This window comes from Danio rerio, chromosome 17, assembly GCF_052040795.2.
Source record: "Danio rerio strain M-AB ecotype USA chromosome 17, GRCz13ab, whole genome shotgun sequence".
In the NCBI taxonomy this organism is placed as follows: Eukaryota; Metazoa; Chordata; class Actinopteri; order Cypriniformes; family Danionidae; genus Danio; species Danio rerio.
Window position 1 is genome coordinate 7,074,000 of NC_141037.1, and position 22,054 is coordinate 7,096,053.

A 22,054-nucleotide genomic window follows, 5' to 3' on the forward strand; every position below is an offset into this window, starting at 1 on the left:
TAAAAACAGTTGCAAGATGACACTGTATGTCTGTAACAAAATATAAAACATTTAAAGCATTTTAAATATCCACTTAAGAGCTAAAATGTGCTGTCCACGTATGTGGCCACTGAGCCCTAAAAGGTTACATTTCAAAAAGATACAAGTCTGATTTCATCAGAAATGCATCAAAATAAAGTTACATTAAGATCAAAACAAAAACATTGATGAGCTTAACATATTTTACTTAATATAAAGAGAAAAGAAGTTTGAAACCTTTTTGACAGAACTTTGTTATTTTTTTAAGCTTAAGTATTTAATTTGCCCATTTTTTAGGCTTAAAATCTTTATTTTCTGTTGCAAGAAGATTTAAATATATAATCGAATTTATCTGTAATGTTGTCTTAGAAGCGAAGAAATGTATTTTTGCATTGCATTTGCATTTCTGTATATACACTAATGCTTACTTTTGTGAATTTATAAGACTTTCTGCAGTATTTTAAAAACTTTTAAGGCTTTAAATGTAAAAGGTTTCTGCATGAAAAAAAACAGTACTGAAAGTCCCTATTCCAATAACACGTCTAACATGTCTGTGGCTAAAATATCAGTATCGCAAAAATATTTATAATAATTTTTAAGCATTTTATGCATTATGCAACATCATAAATCTGTGTTCCTCAGTAATTCTGTGATCATGTGTGAAAGCAAAAAAATCCACATACCATCTTATCCAAAAATGTCACCAAATCCTATAATGCAGAGAGAATAAAAAAATATATATATAATAATAAAAAACAACAACATTAGTGTAGCTTTAATTTACATGAATAATTTTGCTCACCAGCATGATCTGCTCTTGAGAGTATTCCTCAATATCTGCAAAGACAATTTGGCAAAATAGAATCAAATATTTTGAATTAAAGATTAATAAATGACTTCTTGCATATTTTATGACTGTCTTATGTTCAATCATTCATTCTCCTTCAGCTCAGTCTCTTATTTATCAGGGAATGACCTGTCAACCATTCCGGTATATGTTGTACGCAGCAGATGCTCTTCCAGTTGCAACCCAGTACTGGGAAACACCCATACACTCTCACATTCACACACACTCATACACTACAGCCAATTTTATTCATTCATTTTCTTTTCGGCTTAGTCCCTTTATTAATCTGGGGTCACCACAGCGGAATGAACCGCCAACTTATCCAGCGTGTTTTTACGCAGCGGATGGCCTTGCAGCCGCAACCCATCAAAGGGAAATACGGTCAATTTAGTTCATCCAATTCACCTATAGCGCATCTGTTTGGGCTGAGTGGGAAACCAGAGCACCTGGAGGAAACCCACACCAACACAAGGAGAACATGCAAACTCTAACCAGCTCAAACCAGCGACCTTCTTGCTGTGAGGTGGCAGTGTTAACCACTGAGCTGGTTTTACGTTTTAATGTAAAAATTCCCTCAATACTTTAATTGCGTTGTAATAATTTCAAATTAAGCAAATTATGCATTAAAAGTATGCATTAAAAACACAGCACAAAACTCTTATGTTTACTGTTTAAACATCACAATAATTTCAAACACAACTCCATGCTAACGTCAAATCCATCACAGAAGTGACCTCGTGCACATGGTAAAGATCAACATTTCTCATTTTCATTCTCAGCATGATGCAGCAGCCGTGGCATTAAAATAAGATTGCTAGAGTCCCTTCGGGCATTTATTTGAGTTACCTGCAAACTCATGCTGCTTTTAAAGTGAAAGCATGATGACATTTGAGCGAGTTGTGCACGCACACGTGTAAATCAAATCCTCAGGAACTGTTTTACCGTCTCTAGCATGCCCGTAGCCAGTGGGGGGGTTCGGGTGGTTCGAACTAACCACCCCCTATGGCACAAAGGTCCAGAATTTGTCCTTTTAATTATTTTATGTAATTTAATATTATATAATATATTTACTATATAATTATTATAATATATTTATATTTAATATATTGTAATAAAGTGTAATTTTAAATAACTATAACTAGCCAGTAATTCGAATCCCATAGAGTCGGCTGGTGTTTCGGTGGGACTGGGACTAAAATCTGACGTAAGAGAAGTCTTCTTCTATTGTTTTTTAAATAGAGAAAACATTTTACACAGAACTTTTATTCTAAATTTGGACTTTATTCCTGAAATAAAATTAGCAATAAAAAGGTGTGACGCACCAGAAGCATATAATCTGAATATATTTTGACTATTGTTGATATCCAGGAATTTTCTAATATTCACCTTATTCTCCGCAGACGAGCGGGCGCAGCCATTTGAATCATTTTGGCTCGAGACTTCCGGTCTCATTCACTTGCATTCATTTTTAGACGTTAAAAACCGCTAGTAACGCTGCTTGATGTTGCAAACTGATATTTTCTTATTATATTATTCTACTTGGTCTGTATAGTCATGCAAACATTTGTTTGTAGAGCAAGTAGTTTGACCGTTTTCTGCCGTTTATTATCCTTAGTCATTTCTCCCATAGGCGACTGAATCGGAAGTTCTAAAACAAATCGAGAAAACAGGCGCACTTCCGCATTTTAGAATAAGGTCAATAATACTTTTTTTTTTTTACCAAAGAGGCTAGAAAAAAAATCTGAAGAATTCATTATTATTATTATTATTATTATGTTTTAATTAGTATTTTTTATTAAAATGACCAAATCCTGACTGAGGACATTTGTATGTTCTGTGCTTTTTGTCTAACAAATGATAGTAGGCTACAGTTTTTTTTTACTTTAAAACTTTTAACAGATTGCTATTTTTTCCTAATGATATAGGATGTAATACATTTGTATCTTAAAAATAGTCTTGTTTAAAAAAATGTATTGCATTTTTTTTAGGAAATATTTTTAGTACATCAAAAAGTGTGGTTATGATGACATCCGACCAGCTAATCCAGCAAAAAAGTCACTAAAATGCAATATTTAAATCTCATAGTTAAATAGAAACCGAGGCGTATAACTGCTAAAAGGTCCACTTTTCGAGAAAAAAAGAACCACCCCTTTCACCAGGCTGGCTACGGGCCTGTCTAGCATTGACTTGAGCAGTATATGGGCACTTTCAAGTGTTTAATGTGATTGCAAGCAAACCCAAATGCATCTATCCAACTTACCAACGTTTTTTAAAAGTTACGGATGATCAAACACTTCTGATATCAAAGAAAAAAAAGTTTTAAGATCAAAAAAGCATCATTGGTTGAAAAGATCCATTATACAGAACTGCTGACGTTAAAAACCGCTAGTAACGCTGCTTGATGTTCCAAACTGATATTTTCTTATTATATTATTCTACTTGGTCTGTATAGTCATGCAAACATTTGTTTGTAGAGCAAGTAGTTTGACCGTTTTCTGCCATTTATTATCCTTAGTCATTTCTCCCATTGGCGACTGAATCAGAATTTCTAAAACAATCGAGAAAACAGGCGCACTTCCGCATTTTATAATAAAGACAATACTTTTTTTTGTTTATTACCAAAGAGGCTAGAAAAAAATCTAAAGAATTCATTATTATTATTATTATTATTATTATTATTATGTTTTAATTAGTATTTTTTATTAAAATGACCAAATCCTGACTGAGGACATTTGAATGTGCTGTGCTTTTTGTCTAACAAATGATAGTAGGCTACAGTTTTTTTTTACTTTAAAACTTTAACAGATTGCTATTTTTTCCTAATGATATAGGAAGTAATACATTTGTATTTTAAAAATAGTCTTGTTTAAAAAAATGTATTGCATTTTTTTTAGGAAATATTTTTAGTACATCAAAAAGTGTGGTTATGATGACATCCGACCAGCTAATCCAGCAAAAAAAGTCACTAAAATGCAATATTTAATTCTCATAGTTAAATAGAAACTGAGGCGTATAACTGCTAAAAGGTCCACTTTTCGAGAAAAAAAGAACCACCCCTTTCACCAGGCTGGCTACGGGCCTGTCTAGCATTGACTTGAGCAGTATACGGGCACTTTCAAGTGTTTAATGTGATTGCAAGCAAACCCAAATGCATCTATCCAACTTACCAACGTTTTTTAAAAGTTACGGATGATCAAACACTTCTGATATCAAAGAAAAAAAAAGTTTCAAGATCAAAAAAGCATCATTGGTTGAAAAGATCCATTATACAGAACTGCTAATGTTTATAAGCCACTACAATTTCCATATGAATATACGTGTTTACTGTATCCGCAGCGTCCTTGATCACAGGATGCAATTAAAAAAAGCCCTTTAACACTTTACCTTGACGACTTCCTGGGAAACACCGTGCATTTTTCACTGGCAATGAGCAAAACTGAAGTACCCAGAAATGTTTATGCACATAGAAAACAACTGAGTACTGATTCTGTGGATTGCAATTAAGTTTGGAATCTTAATAATCTAATAAAGGTATTTCATAACTTTTAACACCAGGTTAAGGCCATTTTATAAACAAGCACAGTGCTATACCTTTATTAAAAGCCACAATGAAATGGAAGCAGTGACTTAATAAACAATATAAAGTCAAAACAAAATGAAACCTGCACAGAGGAACATGCATTCAGAAAACAAACACCAAATGCAATAAATCACTTTGTATCAGGATTTATTGTATCTTTGTGCAATTTGTAGAACTTACTGTAAAATTAAAAAGCACACTCTGTTGATCGACAACACTTTAAAATAATAATAAAGTAGATTGAAATGTAATACTAATATGAAAAATGCAGCATTTATTAATCATAGTTAAAATCCCAAACTGTGCTTGTTAACATTAGTTAATGCACAGAGAGTTAACATAAACTAACAATGAATGACTATATTAATTAACTAATATTAACAAAGACTAATAAATACTGAAGTAAATGTAAATACATTACCTAGCATTACTAATGGACCATTTTTAATGTGTTAGCCATTTATCTTGCTTTAGCACACTTATTTTGTCATCATTTATACAGCAGTGAGATTTTCTGACTTTGTTCACTCAGCATTTTACTCATTAGTAATGAAATGACAGAGCTTGTGCTTTATAGGGAAGTTCACTAACTAATAATAACTTGCTGAAAACTTGCCATAAGTCACTGTTTTCTCTGCTATCTTAATCTGTTTATCTTTAACTGTTCCACATTTTAGCCACTTAAAATAATCTGACCACAAACAGACAACCAAAATCTGATTAAGAACTGGCATTTTTTTGTCCATTAGTAAAAGTTTCATGTGCCATTATTGGTGCTCAGTGTGAAAAAATAAATTTCTAAAATACACAAAAATGCATGAACGCTATTTGAGTTTTAGTTAGATTATTTCAATGAATGAAGGAGCTTTTAATTAAGTGCATGCATTAACATTTTAACAATCATAGTCATAATTTAAAAAAAGGAAATCAAAAGAAAACAAATTAAGTATGAGACATTTTATAGTTAAAACTGACCTGGTGGAGCCGTGGAGCCACCGTAACCTTTCATATCAGGAGCCAGAACCCTGAATCCTGCATCAGCCAAAGCCGGAATCTGATCAGAAAAAGCAACATACTGAGTAAGACATTTCTGCATGTAATAGTTAACTTATAAGCCTTTGTGCTGTTACGACTTTAAGAGTTAAGTTTCAATGGAGAATGAAGAACCATTGTTTATTATTAAAGACTTATCTTTTTATCTAAGCATAAACTCAGTGCATCACTTAGCGGTATGATACATGAATGTGCCCCACACAGGTTTTTGCATCTCGTTTATACACACTATGAACAGCAGCTACGCTAATTATTCCCTTTATTCTCCATTTCCACCTGGGGATACTCTTCCTGAGGCCCTCAGACTATGCAGCAACACTGATTTAATCCACGTCCAGCGACGAAATGATCCCATGGTTTCCATAATCCTGGACCAGGCCGTATCCTGAGAAGCTGCTGTGGTGGTCATGGAGGAGTGGAGAGCATGAGACTGATTCCTGTGACGCTCCAGGAACAGACGAGTCTTTGTTGAGGTCCAGCATTCTCCAGCCTCCGGTGCCTAGACTGCAGCTCTGCACAAGACGTTTGGCCAGAGGAGAAATGGTCATGCCCAACTGAGCCTGGTTTCTCTCTAGGCGTTTTAATTCTTCACTTTCGCCAATTGGTGAAGTTTCTTTCTCGCCGCTGTCGCCACTGGCTTGCATAGTTCGGATCTGTAGAGTTGCGCATCGATGGATTTGCTCTTCTGCATTTAGACTCTCAGCAGTGAATATTAAACCACACTGAACTGAACTGAACTGAACTGAACTGAACTTAAACTCTGAAAACTGAACTACACTGTTTCAATTGAGTATGATCTTCTATGTGAAGCTGCTTTGACACAATCTACATTGTAAAAGCGCTACACAAATAAAGGTGAATTGAAAGTGATTAAAATGGTTTAATTTGATTTGTAAGGTTTGCTTCACGAACACTTGACATTTTCCTGCTTTTAAACAGTCTTTATTTATAAACTGCTGTAGAAATTAAAATAACAATTTGACATCAAACCTTTTGCATTACACTACCTATCCTTTACAAGCCCATAGCTAGGGAAAGGTTCGGGTGGTTCAATAGACCCACCCCCCACTGACAAAACTCCAAAATTTGTCCCAAACATGAGCACTTTTTTCCTATTTTGACTGCTATGCCAAAATTTATTTATGATTATAACCCCATCGAAGAAGGCTTTAAGATCAACAAAAAGGTTTGAAGCACCAAAAGTGGCCCATATTAAAGTTACATTTGAATACCAATTAGACTATTGTTGTCATCCATTACTTTTCAAATTTACTTATTTAATGTATTGCTCTTCATTTAATTTAATTTATTATTTAAATGGCCAAATTTGGACTGTGGAAGGTTGAATGTGCTGTCCAGTTTGTCATTTGTCTAATAAATGACAACAGGCAACAGATTTAAATTAAAACTTTAACAGATTCCTATTTTTTAACTATCTGACAGGCTAATCCAGCAAAATAATGGTGCTTAAATGTCACTTAAATACAGCAATTAATAGAAAGTTTAAAATAAAAATGAATTATATATATATATTTTTTAATTAAATAGAAAATTAACCAAATAACTAAAAATGTCCAGCTTTTGAGACAAAAAGAATCAACTCGTTCACCAGGCTGGCTTCAGGTCTGCTTTATTATGCAATGTAAGGTTTACTCATCCTCTGGGGTCGCAATCAAAGATATTCTACTGAAATCTCATGAATCACCCTGTTCGTGTTTCAAACCCACCAACCTGTGGCTTACCAGACTGATCTTTAAGCACAAATCCGCCAGGCTCTTCTAGTCTAATCTCTCCATCTTCAAAGGTCTGCGTTTCAGTTACATCAGCTGTAAAGTTTGATGTTTCTCACCTGATACCTCCAGGAAAACCAGCTCTCAGGGAATCCATGACACAGGAGAACAGGTGGACCGTCTCCCATCTCCACATAGTGGATCTTCACACCAGGCTTAAAAACACCGACAGTTGAAGTCAGAATTATTAGCCCTCCTGAATTATTAGCCTTGCTCTATATTCATTCATTTTCCTTTCGGCTTAGTCCCTTATTTTTACGCAGCGGATGCCCTACCAGCTGCAACTCAGTACTGGGAAACACTCTCATTTACACTCATACACTATAGCGCATGTGTTCGGACTGCGGGGGAAACCGGAGCACCCAGAGAAATCCAACGCCTACACAGGGAGAACACGCAAACTCCACACAGAAATGCCTACTGACCCAGCCGGGACTCAAACCAGTGACCTCCTTGCAGCGAGGACACAGTGCTAACCACTGAGCCACCGTGTCACCCTCATTTTCATTATCACAATATACTGAATATCTGCATATGTCTAAATAGGACAGATTAAAACATCTTAAATCACCTTAATATTCACATATCCATGAGAGACCTTTTCAGGATCACAGGAAGGCGGCTGGAGATCACTGGTGACCTGTTAAACACAACATCTCATAGATTGAACTAAAAAAAAATAGATCAACCACTGATTTATAGCAAACCACAACAGTATGCATATTGTTTTCAACTATTGGTCTAAACCAGGGGTCACCAATCTCGTTCCTGAAGGTCAGGTGCCCTGTAGGGTTAAGCTCCAACTTGCCTCAACACACCTGCCTGGGTGTTTCAAGTATACCAAGTAACACATTGATTAGCTTGTTCAGGTGTGTTTGATAAGGGTTGGAGCTAAAATCTGCAGGACACCAGGGCTGCGTCCAAAACAGCAAACTTCCATACTACACAGTATGCTAAAATAAATATGCGAGGTGGGTAGTATGTCCGAATTCATAGAATTCGAAAAACAGTATGCGAGAAGTACCCGAATGACGTACTACTTCGGGTGAGATTCTGAAGTGCGCATCCCATGCATGGTGCGCTATCCCATGATGCCCCGCGAGCGAATTCATGAATGGGAGTAAAACGACGCAAATGACGCTGGTACGTCACGTGACTATGTCAAAATGGCGGATTTAGTACGTCTGAATTCCATTCATACTTTTCACATTCATACTGTATAGAACGTACTTTTCTAACGGCTGAGTTGTACGTTTAAATTCAAATGCAGTACCTACTGAATAGTAGGCGGTTTCGGACACAGCCCGGGCCTCCACGAACAAGTTTGGTGATCCCTGGTCTAAACTGTATGTGCTACTTAATAATTTCTTTTTATTCCATGTTTACATGAACAAAGATAAATAAATACTGTAGTAAATGTAAAGTTTCTTTGTTGTTAGTAAACACAGTTGAAGTCACAATTATTCGCCCTCCTGTGATTTTTCTTTCTTTTTATAAATATTTATGTTTGACAGAGCAAGGAATAATATTTTTTCTTCTGGATAAAGTCTTATTTGTTTTATTTCAGCTATAATAAAAGCAGTTTTAATTTTTTTTTTAAACCATATTATGGTCAATATTATTTGCCCCCTTAAGCAACATTTGTTTTGATTGTCTGAATCGATTGTCAGAACAAACCACTGTTATATAATGACTTGCCCAATTACCCTAACTTGTCTAATTAACCTAGTTATGCCTTTTAATGTAATGTAATGTGCATGTTTACAGCTAATTTATCATGTATGGCCATACACCCAAAGTGCTTCACAATCACCAGGGGTCTCTCCACACCACCACCAGTGTGCGGCTCCACCTGGATAATGTGACGCCAGCCACAGGACAACGGTGCCAGTGTGCTCACCACACTCTAGCTATTGGTGGAGTGGAGAGACAGAGACACAGCCAATTCAGTGGATTGGGATAAGTGGGAGGCCATGATGGGTAAGTTAAATAAAGTGTTGGCTAATAACCTAATTTGGATAATTAACTAAGTTGGATAAATGTTTATAAGAAGACAGAAAATAAACAACACACTGAAAAATACATGTATTCCTTTGACTTCAATATAAGAGATGAGACTGAATAATTGGAATAGCCAACGTTTCAGTCTCAAAATTAAAGTTTCCATGTTTTCTATATACAAATAAAAGAACTAAAATATAGATTTACTAACAGATATTAATAATGTTTGTGTTTCCTTTGACATTTTTATGTGCATTTTGTGACACTGCATAAAACTGGATGCACCAAACATCAAAACGTACATATAACCTTACAATACAGTTAAAGAAAGTGTTGGATAATACCCTAATTTGGATAATTGTTTAAAAGAAGAAACACAAATAATTAGCACACTGAAAAAAACATGTATTCATTTGACTTCAACATAACAGATATGATTGAATAACTGGAGTAACCAATGCTTCAGTCAAAAAGAGCAACAGTGATGTCTCTACTTTCGTTTTCATTAATACTGTATGCACCAGATTCCTTGGAAGTGTTGATTTTGTTCCTTTAAATGGAAATATTAATTTTCTTTGTGTACATAATAAATTTGGAAAATTTAATAAGGTATATGCCGAGCTAGTGCTGTTCCCATGCTGATACACTTCCGGTGACCTGTTATTGTGAACTTTTTCTCACTTTATACGGCTCCTTTTACTGCATCGATGTTGTAATGTCATTAAAATACATTCAGTTAAATAAACTTTAGCATTTATTTAGTTGCTCAAGCGTAAAACGAGACAAAAAGCCGTTTACTCGCAGGCACCCGTCAGAATCGGCAGGCCGGCGCAGAAGCTCCATTAAATATACTGAGGTAAAATAAATGCTCATATTATAAAGACATGGCGGGGGGAAATGTAATTTAATGCAGTGCTTCTTGTACAATTTGAGACCCACTTTAAATCGGATATCACTCAGCTAGTGGAGATCACTGATTTTTTAAAGAAAACAGACCTTAAACGCACCGGATTTTGCATTGCCATTCAATTCGCCGGAAGCGCTTAACCCAGGTTAATAGCAAATTAAAAGTCCTATTAGCATGCTTCGGCATATACCCCATTGAGATGAAGATATCGAAACATGTATTTTATGTAAAACTGCTTTGATATAACATGCATTGTGAAAAAGTACAGGATGTGTTATGTATTGCATTCGGAAATTAGTAAACACACTAAAATAAATCATTCCTTACATTTACTATTCCTTTAAATCAAAGAAGCCACATACTCTATCTTTTGAAGCTTCACTCTAAAATGACACAGTCCTGACAGGAATTATATGGTTTAGGTCAGAATTCCTCACCTCTAGTCCTGTAAGCTTCTGGATTTCGGTAAGAGCCTCAGTGACGTCCTTGACTTGAACAGCCATAATTCCCAAACCTTCAGCTGCTTTGACACTTTCTTCATCCACATCCAGCCATAGTGCCTTAAAATAACATTAATTAGTTTTGTCAAACGAATAATCCCGATTAATCACAAAAATTAGAAAATTTCTTTGCTCTGTTCGACATAATTTGGGAAATATTTAAAAAAGAAAAAGAATTCAAAGGGGGGCTAATAATTCTGACTTCAACTGTGTGTGTGTGTGTGTGTGTGTATATAAATATGTATATATATATAAATATATATATATATATACATATATATACATATATATATATACATATATATATACACATACATATATATATATATATATACACATACATATATATATATATACACATACATATATATATATACACACACACACACACACACACACACACACACACACACACACACACACACACACACACACACACACACACACACACACACACACACACACACACACACACACACACACACACACACACACACACACACACACACACACACACACACACACACACACACACACACACACACACACACACACACACACACACACGAAGTCAGAATTATTAGCCCCCCTTTGATTTATTTATTTTTTCCCTTTTTTAAATATTTCCGAAATGATGTTTAAAAGAGCAAAGAAATGTTCACAATATGTCTGACACTATTTTTTCTACTGGAGAAAGTCTTATTTTATTTCAGCTAGAATAAAAGCAGTTTTAAATTTTTTAAAAACATTTTAATGTCAAAATTGTTAGCCACTTTAAGTTATTTGTTTTTCGACAATCTACAAAGTAAACCATCATTATAAAATAACTTGCCCAATTGCCCTAACCTGCCTAGTTAACCTAATTAACCCAGTTAAGCCTTTAGATGTCACTTAAAGCTGTATAGAAGTGTCTTGAAAAATATCTAGTCCAATATTATGTGGTATTATGGCAAAGATAAAAATAAACCAGTTATAAGAGATGAGTTATTAAAACTGTTTTTTTTAGAAATGTGTTGAAAAAAATCTAATCTCCGTTAAACAGAAATTGGGGAAAAAATAAACAGGGGGCTAATAATTGAACGGGGCTAATAAATCTGACTTTAACTGTATATGCACAAATATCTTATAAAATAAAGCCGTGCATATATTTATATACAAAAAAATATACACAGTACACATAAATATAAATTGTAAATATGATATTGTATCTCTTATTTTGGGTGCGATTAATTGCGATTAATCGTTTGATCAGCACTAAATATAACAATATTTAATGCGATTTAGCTACTGCTGCCAATTTTTTGTATTTATTCCACTTACTTCTTGAGGTTTAACAGCAAGTTTTTCGAGGGCATGTTTGAAGAAGTCTGGCTCAGGTATTCGGACACCAGCATGGCATGATCGCAAAACCAGGTCAAAACGGCTCTCTAAAACGGATAAAACCCTAGCGATGCTGCCTCTCTGCGCAGTGTCATCCACCCAGATATTGGCCAGGATGCCGGTAGCAATGCCTGAAAACAATAAATAACAATTTCCTTGTTTACCTTAACTCCAGTGTAGGAGGTGATACATTACAAGTAACACGAGTACAAATTTCATTACTTTTTTCATTAATTTTCTGTTGGCTAAGTCCCGTATTTATCAGGGGTCGCCACAGCGGAATGAACCACCAACTATTACAGCATATGTTTTGCGCAGCAGATGCCCGTTCAGCTACAACCAGGTACTGGAAACACCCATACACACCCATTCACACACACTCATACACAGGGCCGGAGCAAGCTGAACTGCCGCTCTAGGCAGAGGACGATCACGCCGCCCTCAACCCCAATGTGAAAACGAAAGTTATGAAAATGAAGTGAGGTGTTGCGGACCTCTATTCTGCCGCCCTATGCGTGGATATAACGGAGGATGCGCGGGTGCTGAGGGAGTGAGGGAGAGAGGGAGGTGTCGCGGACACCGCGCTCTCTATTCTGCCGGCCTATGCGCGGATATAACCAAGGACGCGCGGGTGTCGCGGACCTCTATTCTGCCGCCCTATGCGCGGATATAACTGAGGACACGCGGGTGCTGATGGAGGTGTCGCTGATGCCACCCTCTCTATTCTTGCGTCTATGCGCTATAGGTGAATTGGATGAGTTAAATGGGCTGTAGTGTATGGGTGTGTGTTTGGACTGTGGGGAAAACCGGAGCAAACCCACAACAACATGGTGTTACATACCTTGGATGTATTAATTGTTATTGTTTATTTATTGTGTGTTTATTGTCTATTGGGAGGGGTTGTGTTGTGTGCTTGTGTGTCTCTCTGCCTGCTTGACAGGTAGAGCTGATTGGGCCCAAGTGGTGCTCATCGTTGGAGCGTGCTGCAGTAACACTCTACAAAAGAGCAGTGTGCCTCAACCCAAGGAGTGGTTCACTTCTCCCCAGCTCCAGACTTGTGTTTGTTGCATGCTTTGTGGGTGGGTATTGACCTGTTGTGTAATGTGGGAAGTTTATTGAGCTAGTGTGTACAACTTAACTTCTGTCTTTTGAAGAAAATTGGTGTTTCTTCAAAAGATGGAACTTGGTGTTTTTTTCAAAAGAAGTTCCTTCTGTTGTGGAACTGTACAGGCAGTGTCTCTGCTTTTTTTAGTTATGTGATTTAAATATACTCTTTGTTTGGTATTTAAAAGGTAACTATTTTTTCTTTGTCTGACTTTTTGATATTACAAAAGGAAGCTGTAGGGAGCGGGTGCCATTTTTGTACTTGTTTGACTGTTTTTTTCTTAGAAAGGGAGTTGAGGAAAGCCTTTGTTGTTTTGTTTATTTTCTTTTATCTAAACTAGGTTGCTTAGTACTCCTCCTAAGCTAGTTCCTATTTTGTTGGTTGCTTTGGTTAATCCTTCTCCTAAAGACTTATGCTTCCTATGTTGTTGCTTTAATGCAGGGGTGTCAAACTCCGTTCCAAAAGGGCCGCAGACCTGCACAGTTTAGTTCCAACCCTACTCCAACACACTTACCTGTATTTTTCAAACAAGCCTAAAGGACTCAATTAGTTTGATCAGGTGTGTTTAATTAGGGTTGGAACTAAACTGTGCAGAGCAGCGGCCCTTTTGGATCTGAGTTTGACACCTGTGCTTTAATGAGAACAGAAGGATAAAAGATTTAGGTTAACTCTTGGGATTGTTTCACATTTCTGAGGCAGAGGATTGAAGTGTTCCCTCAATTTTAGTTAATTAACCATTACATCATTAATTTGTTCTTCTTTTCCTTAAATGATCAATTTTTATTTACTTTATTTTCCTTCCCCAACCCTACAGTACACAAAAAGGGGAAGGAACGTAACAAAGGGGAAAACATGCAAACTGCACAGAGAAATGCCGACTGGCCCAGCAATCTTCTTGCTGTGAGGTGACAGTGCTAATCACTGAGCCACCATGCCACCCATGCAATTTACAATATTGTGTAAAATGAAACTTCTTTGAAACCAACACCTTTAAAACCAATCGTTATTTAACATACCATTACGACGGAGGACAGCAGCGGCATCAAGAAATGTCATGTTGAATTCCACCTTCCCCATGTCATCAAAAAGCTTCTGAGTGGAGAACTGGGCAGGTAAAGACAGACCCTGATCCGCTGCTACCTTCTGACACTCAGCGTCAAACTCAGGAATCATCTGAAATATGAAACCAACAAATGATATAAGAGCAAATACCTTCGTTGCACTGAAGCAGACTGCTTTGACGACTTTTGATTTTAAAAAATCAACTCTTACAGTTTAACAAATTGACTTTTATCGACATTTAAGTAGTTTGAAATAATATAATGTATAAAAAAATAATATGTAGAAAAATTAGTCTGAAAAATAACTGAAAATGTGCTGGCAGTCTACTACAAGGTGTTTGTAGCTTAATATACAACACCAACCAAGACAATATATCACTTAAAACTAATAAAAATTTTAATGAAAGCATTTTTTTCTAACTTGACAAGGTTAAAAGTTGTTGGATGAAAGATCAAGATCCCGTAATGCAATTCACAAGCATAAATAAACTGGGGGGGACATGAATCACAAAATAGGAAAAACTGCTAAATTACTGATATGTTTACAGTATATAAGAGAATAACATGGCAGCCAAATTAGCATAACATTTATGACATCCACATCATTAAAAAAATTATTAACCTATTGAATTTGCATGATTTTACATAATCTACTCTGGTTAAATAGTTCATGTTATTATTTTTTATTATTATTATTAAAATAAGAGATGTTTATTGTTAATATTATTAATATGAGAGATAATTAATATTAGATATGTTGTCTGTTTTGTACATTTTCTCCTTGTCATTTATTTATCTTTTATTGTTTATTTTATTACTTTAAAGATGTAATTATATTCCATGTTGCATGCATAGTTAAGATGTTTGGTAATACGGATACAAAACTATCATAATGCCAATTAAGCAACTTGAGCCCATGCATTTTATTCTACAGTAAAGCATACTGAATAATACACACTAAAGCAATTATGATCAACATGAATGAATGTAATTGACCTGAGCGAGGGTTGTTTTCCCCTTTTCTGCACGATGCAGAGCGTTGTCACTGCCAAGTTTTGTCTCCACATTCTTTATGAAGCCCCTAGAGCAAAACACACACCTTGACGTTCACTCAGTCACTTCAATTGTAATGTTGATAAAATAAGATGAAAACCCTAATGTAAAAATGCACATTTAATCAGTAATTTTAATGGTTATGAAAATAAAATAGAACATTAAATATAAAAACATGAAAAAAACTAATATAAAATGCACATTTATACATTTTTATTTACATAAAATATGTCAAGAAGGAAAGAAAGACATACTTTAAAATGCCAGCGATATCCTCAAACAAATAACTCATATAAAAATGCACATTTATTTACTTTTATCTGTATTAAAAAAATACTGTTTTAGAAGAAAGAAAGAAAGAAAGAAAGAAAGAAAGAAAGAAAGAAAGAAAGAAAGAAAGAAAAAGTGTGAATCATCTCAGACTCAGTTCACTGCACTCAAATGGCCTCCACAGTCACCAGACATCAATCCAATAGAGCACCTTTGGTATGTGGTGGAACGGGAGATTGGCATCATGGATGTGCAGCAACTGCGTAATGCTATTATGTCAATATGGAGCAAAATCACTGAAGAATATTTCCAGTACCTCATTGAATATGTCACGATGGATTCGTTCTGAAGGCAAAAGGGGTCCAAGCCAGTACTAGCAAGTGTCACGGTTTAGTATTTATTTCTTCTTATTATTAATATTATTATTATTATCATTAATATTGTTGTTGTGTCATTTTATAGCTTTTAATATTAATTGATGTTACTTTTCTTTGAGGCTAACTCTGCCTTGCACCTGCTATAAGCGGAAGCCAAGTGTGCGAGTGGGCTCTTTTCCAGTGTCTGACTGATTCTCCCGATCTTTGCTCTGTTTAGAGTATGACCCGTACTTGCTGAGAATCTTTATGTCCTGATGAAGGTCTGAGAATTCCGTGCGTGTCTTGTGCAGCCGCTGAATTATTAGCCCCCCTTTTGAATTTTTTTTTCTTTTAAAATATTTCCCAAATTATGTTTAACAGAGCAAGGAAATTTTCACAGTATGTCTGATAAAAAAAAAAAGAAAGACTTTGATATGCCAGTGATTTCCTCAAACAAAGAAGAAACAAATGATAATATATATATAAAAATTCACATTTATTTATTTTTAATTACATTAAATATGTCAAGAAAGCAAGACTTTGAAATGCCAGTGATTTGCTCAAACAAAAGTAAAATTAGAAAAATAAACTAATTAAATCGCTCATTTATTTATTTTTAAATTACATAACAATGGCTGTTTTCTTGGAAAAGAAAGAAAGAAAAATCACATATTTTGAAATAGCAGCGATTTCCTCATACAAGAAAAGCAAAGATGAAAAAAAAATCTTTTAAAAATTACATTTATTTATTTTTATAAACATAAAAGATGCCAAGAAAGAAAGAAAGAAAAAGAAAAACTTTGAAATAGCAGTAATTTCCTTGAACAAAAAAAAGGGGTAAAAAAAAACTCATAAAAATGCACATTTATTTATTTTTATTTACATAAAATGTCAATGTATTGGTACTGTAAAAGAAAAAAACTAATACTTTCAAACAAATGTCAGTGATTTCCCTTAAAGAAAATAAAAGATGAAAAAACAAATATAATAATTGACATCAATTTAATTTTTCATTACATAAAATGTCAATGTATTGCTAAAAGAAATTATTTATTCTATTAATTTAGAATTTTTTTTATTTATTTGCAAGGAACGGTTTACTTGAGAAAGAAAGAAAGAAAGAAAGAAAGAAAGAAAGAAAGAAAGAAAGAAAGAAAGAAAGAGGTTGACATGCCAGTCATTTTCTCAAACAAAAAAGAAACAAATAAAAAAATAAATATATAAAAATGGACATTTATTTATTTTTATTTATATTAAACGTCAAGAAAGCAAGGCTTTGATATGCCAGTGATTTGCTCAAACAAAAGTAAAATTAGAAAAAAAAAACTAATTAAATCACTCATTTATTTATTTTTAAATTACATAACAATGGCTGTTTTCTTGGAAAAGAAAGAAAGAAAAATCACATATTTTGAAATACCAGCGATTTCCTCATCCAAGAAAAATATGTAAAAAAAATACATTTATTTATATATATTAACATAAAACATGCCAAGTAAGAAAGAAAAAAGAAAGACTTTGAAATGCCAGTAATTACCTTAAACAAAAAAATAAGATAAAAAAACTAAAATGCACATTTATTTTTAATAACATAAAAGTTGCCAAGAAAAAAAGAAAGTCTTTGAAATGCTAGTGATTTCCTTAAACAAATAAGTAAAATAAGAAAAAAAACTAATATAAAAATGCACATTTATTTATTATTAATTACATATTACTGTTTACTTGAGAAAGACAGAAAGAAAAAGAAAGAAAAAAGAAAGAAAGAAAGATCACATATTGTAAAATGCCAGCGATTTCCTCATACAAGACAAACAAAAACAAAAATGTATATTTAAAAATGTACATTTATTTATTTTATTAACATAAAAAATGCCAAGAAAGAAAGAAAAATCACATACATTGAAATGCCAGTGATTACTTCAAACCAAAAAAAGGAGATTAAAAAACTAATAAAAATGTACATTTATTTATTTTTATTTACATAATGTGAATGTATAGCTAAAAGAAAGAAAGAAAGAAAGAAAGAAAGAAAGAAAGAAAGAAAGAAAGAAAGAAATGACTTTCAAATGTCAGTGATTTTCTCAAGCAAAATATGATGAAAAAACTAATAATGCACATTTATTTACTTATTTTTACATAAAATTTCATGAACTGCTAAAAGAAAAACATCTAATACTTTCAAATGTCAGTGACTTCCTTAAATAAAAGATGTTAAAAAAACTAATATAAAAAAGCACATTCATTTATTTTTATTGGTATAAAATACTGTATTAAAAAAAAAAGACACATACTTTGAAATGCCAGTGGTTTCCTCAAACTTCTGAAATGCTTGACCAATCTGTGGGGTAACAACACCACCCCACAAACTAAACAACACTGCCTTCTTCATTGGAAACTAGTTGAAAATCCCTTAAAAAACTAACACTGTGCAAAAAAAAAGAGAAATACAAAAGCAGAAAACATTATACTTTAGGCTTGACAGGCATTCTGGTTGGTCAAAACTAACGTACACAGTTAAGCAGGACAAAGTTCATTACGTAACGCTGTCGAAAAGTAAAGTAAAGTTCATTTTGGTGAAGTTGTATGTTTATTTACCTGCTGCGCGTCGCGTGATGAGACCACTGCTACACTAATGACTTTAGCACATAGGAAAACTCCTAATATACTGCTCTTAAACCCAGCCCAAAAACTACAAACACCAGTTCTAGTGTGGCGAAGGAAACAGCTCATACATATTAATGTCACGTCTTGACGTTCACTGAAAACTCGTACCTGATTGGCTGAAAGGCAGGCGGAGGAAAGATGGTGATTGGACGAATCCACAAATCCTCCGCTGCTTATTAGAATAGACGAATTACGCTAGAGGAAGTCAACAGGACCTATTTAATATTCAAAAGCAAAGCCTTTCACTAGTAGTGGATAGAGCTCTAAAGTCAATAGTTACATAAATCGCAAACTTTGTCAGATTATAGGAATTAGCGACTACAAAGTTTTTAATATCAATCTCAATTTGATTAAATAAAGCTACTATATATACTATGCATATACAGTATAATAACGTGTTCATAAAACAATGCATAATAAATGAATAATTAAATATTTATTTATGTCAACATAATATTCCTTCAAATAGTACATATTGTATGAAACGATTATTTAATAATGCATGTTTACAATTTACAGGCCTATATACACAATGAAAATGCATAATATCAGCAATAATGCTTTTTACAATAATCTGTAAAAACTTTTATTCGTTTACTGTCGTTTGTTATACCTAGTCATTTCCCTTATAGGTAAATTAATTCAGTAGTATGAGGATCTTATATATTCAAGCTGAGACACGCCGTCTTCTAGACACGATGCACGCAAACAAGCTAGTGACGTCACTGTGAGGGGTAGGTACATGTTTATTTTTTGCACGGGCGGATTTTTTACACACACACACACACACACACACACACACACACACACACACACACACACACACACACACACACACACACACACACACGTATTCACCGGCCACTTTATTAGGTACACCTTGCCAGTATCGGGTTGGACCCCCTTTTGCCTTAAACCTTCATGGCATAGATTCAACAGGATACTGGAAATATTCCTCGGAGATTTAGCTCCATATTGACAAGATAGCATCACGCAGTTGCTGCAGATTTGTCGGCTGCACATCCATGATGCGAATCTCCCGTTCCACCACTTTCCAAAGGTGCTCTATTGGATTGATTTCTGGTGACTGTGGAGGCCATTTGAGTACAGTGAACTCATCGTCATGTTCAAGAAACCAGTCTGAGATGATTCTGACCCTACCATCTGAAAGTTGCAGCAGAAATCAAGACTCATCAGACCAGGCAACGTTTCTCAAATCTTCCATTGTCCAGTTTTGGTGAGTATGTGTGAATTGTAGCCTCAGTTTCCTGTTCTTAGCTGACAGGAGCAGCACCCGGTGTGGTCTTTTGGTGCTGTAGCCCATCCGCTTTAAGGTTGGCGGTGTTGTGTGTTCAGTGATGCTCTTCTGCAGACCTCGGTTGTAACGAGTGCTTATTTGAATTACTGTTGCCTTTCTATCAGCTGGAACCAGTCTGGCCATTCTCCTCTGACCTCTGGCATCAACAAGGCATTTGCACCCACAGAACTGCCGCTCACTGGATATTTGCTCTTTGTCTGGCCATTCTCTGTGAACCCTATAAATGGTTGTGCGTGAAAATCCCAGTAGAGCAGCAGTTTCTGAAATACTCACACCAGCCTGTCTGGAAACAACAACCATGTCATGTAAAAGTCACTTAAATCCCCTTTCTTCCCCATTCTGATGCTCGGTTTGAACTGCAGCAGATCGTCTTACTATACATGCCTAAATGCATTGAGTTGAGTTGATTAGAAATTTGCGTTAACACAAGTTTCTTAGTTACGATACTCCCAAAATCCTTCCACATAAATCTGCAAAATTAAAAAAAATAAATATCAAAAGGCACAGAGATTCTGTCTGAACTTGCTAATTCGTAATTGCTGAATGTCAATCAACCAAAAATAAGTGGCATGCTAATTGTAAAAAAAAAAAAAAAAAAAAAAAAACTTTATTCAAGAAATTATTTTATATTGCTTAATTTCTTAGTTTAATTTTGAGTATGTGGAGCGTATTAAGAATAACTTTAAAATCTCATCTGTTTACATTCTCTTTTTTTGTTTTTTACTTTTTTTTAAACAACAGCAAATATACAATTTAAACATGACATTAAAAAATACAAATGTAACAGAAATAAACTAAAATATAAATTACGTAAAACAAATAAAAAAACAGCTTCAACATAGAAACCTTTACAATGATAGCATGACTTAACCCAATTGACAGCACGTTTACTATTCAGCTAACTTCAGCTCTTTTGCTACTATAATTGTATCTTGACATTTTTTGCTATTAACCTACTGGAGCAAGTCTATATACAAATAAAAATCTATAATAGAAACCTTTAAACAAGGTTTAGAGTTATTCAGTCGTCATTTGTGAATATGATATTTACCAAATAAAATAAAAAAATTCATTATAAATTCCACAGATTAATTGTTTGAGATAAAATAAAATATAACACAGGCCTGTAGCCAGCCTGGTGAAAGGAGTGGTTCTTTTTTCTGAAAATGTAGACTTTTTTGCAGTTATTCACCTCATTTTTTCTTTAAATATGATGTTTAAATACTCCAATGTGGCATTTTAGGCACTATTTTTAGCTGGATTAGCTTGTTGTCTCCTCCATTTTTTAATACCAAAAACATTTCCTAAAGATTTATAATAAACAAATATAAAAAAAGAGCTTCACGATTTTCTTCTGGCCTCTCTTGAAAACTCATCTAACAACAGCCTAATTAGTATAAACAGCAAATGTCAGTCTAAGGCACTCGAAAAATGTGGAAAAAATATTAAAAGCCTTTACTGACATGGCTATTTCTTAAAACTGCGCCTACACGTTTTGATAATAATACTTTATTTTATCAGGGTAACCTGATGCAGCCACTGTTTTAAGGAACAGACTTGTCAATAAAGGCTTTTTATTATTTTTTTCTTACATTTTTTTGAGTGCCTTGGTCTGATTTTGATGTTTATTTGGATGAATCCCTTACACAAAGAGCACCGACACATCATTTAAGCTACACCAGCAAACTTTTAGTTTGATTTAGGATTTTTATACACAGCCTAGTTAATATTAAAATTAAATTTAATAGGATGCTTTTGGTGCTTCTGACCTTTTCATTGGTCAATTTTTTCTCTCAAGTATTAGGTTCAAGATTTTAAAAAGTTAGGCTACTTGTAAATTTTTCTATTTTTTTAACAACAGTCAGTCAATAGTGAAAGTTGACCTCTTATGTCATATCGTGCGCTTTATTAAAATCTTCAATGGGTTATTTCCACAAAGATTTAGCAGTCAAAAAAGGGTAAATGAGAATAAAGTGGCAATAATTCTGGATCAATGGCAAATTCTGGACCTTTCCCTACTGAAAAAACAGTTTTAACCAGCCTATGCTGGTTGGCTGGATTTAGAGGGGTTTTGTCCATTTTCAGGCTGGTTTTAGTCATTTGCAGTCTGGTAGCTAGTCTTTCGAACCACCCGAACACCCCCTGGCTACG

At 34.5% G+C, this 22,054-nt stretch overlaps 1 protein-coding gene across 3 annotated transcripts in view; it reads right to left on the bottom strand.

Annotated features, from left to right (window-relative positions):
• ephx2 (epoxide hydrolase 2, cytoplasmic) overlaps window positions 1–18,627 on the bottom strand; it is a 63,624-nt gene extending 44,997 nt beyond the window's left edge. For 2 of the 3 annotated variants that reach the window (XR_015512539.1, XR_015512540.1), the window contains exons 1-11: window positions 18,517–18,627; window positions 18,213–18,345; window positions 15,239–15,323; window positions 14,198–14,354; window positions 12,017–12,207; window positions 10,634–10,756; window positions 7,860–7,928; window positions 7,348–7,443; window positions 5,421–5,499; window positions 821–855; window positions 702–728 (exon numbers count right to left, since the gene is read on the bottom strand). Coding sequence is in view for 1 of the 3 variants with exons in the window: in NM_001008642.1 (NP_001008642.1) it covers window positions 702–728; window positions 821–855; window positions 5,421–5,499; window positions 7,348–7,443; window positions 7,860–7,928; window positions 10,634–10,756; window positions 12,017–12,207; window positions 14,198–14,354; window positions 15,239–15,323; window positions 18,213–18,310 (960 nt within the window). In the remaining 2 variants the exon portion in view is untranslated. 3 annotated transcript variants of the gene reach the window in all.
• Between the last annotated feature and the right edge of the window lie 3,427 nt (window positions 18,628–22,054).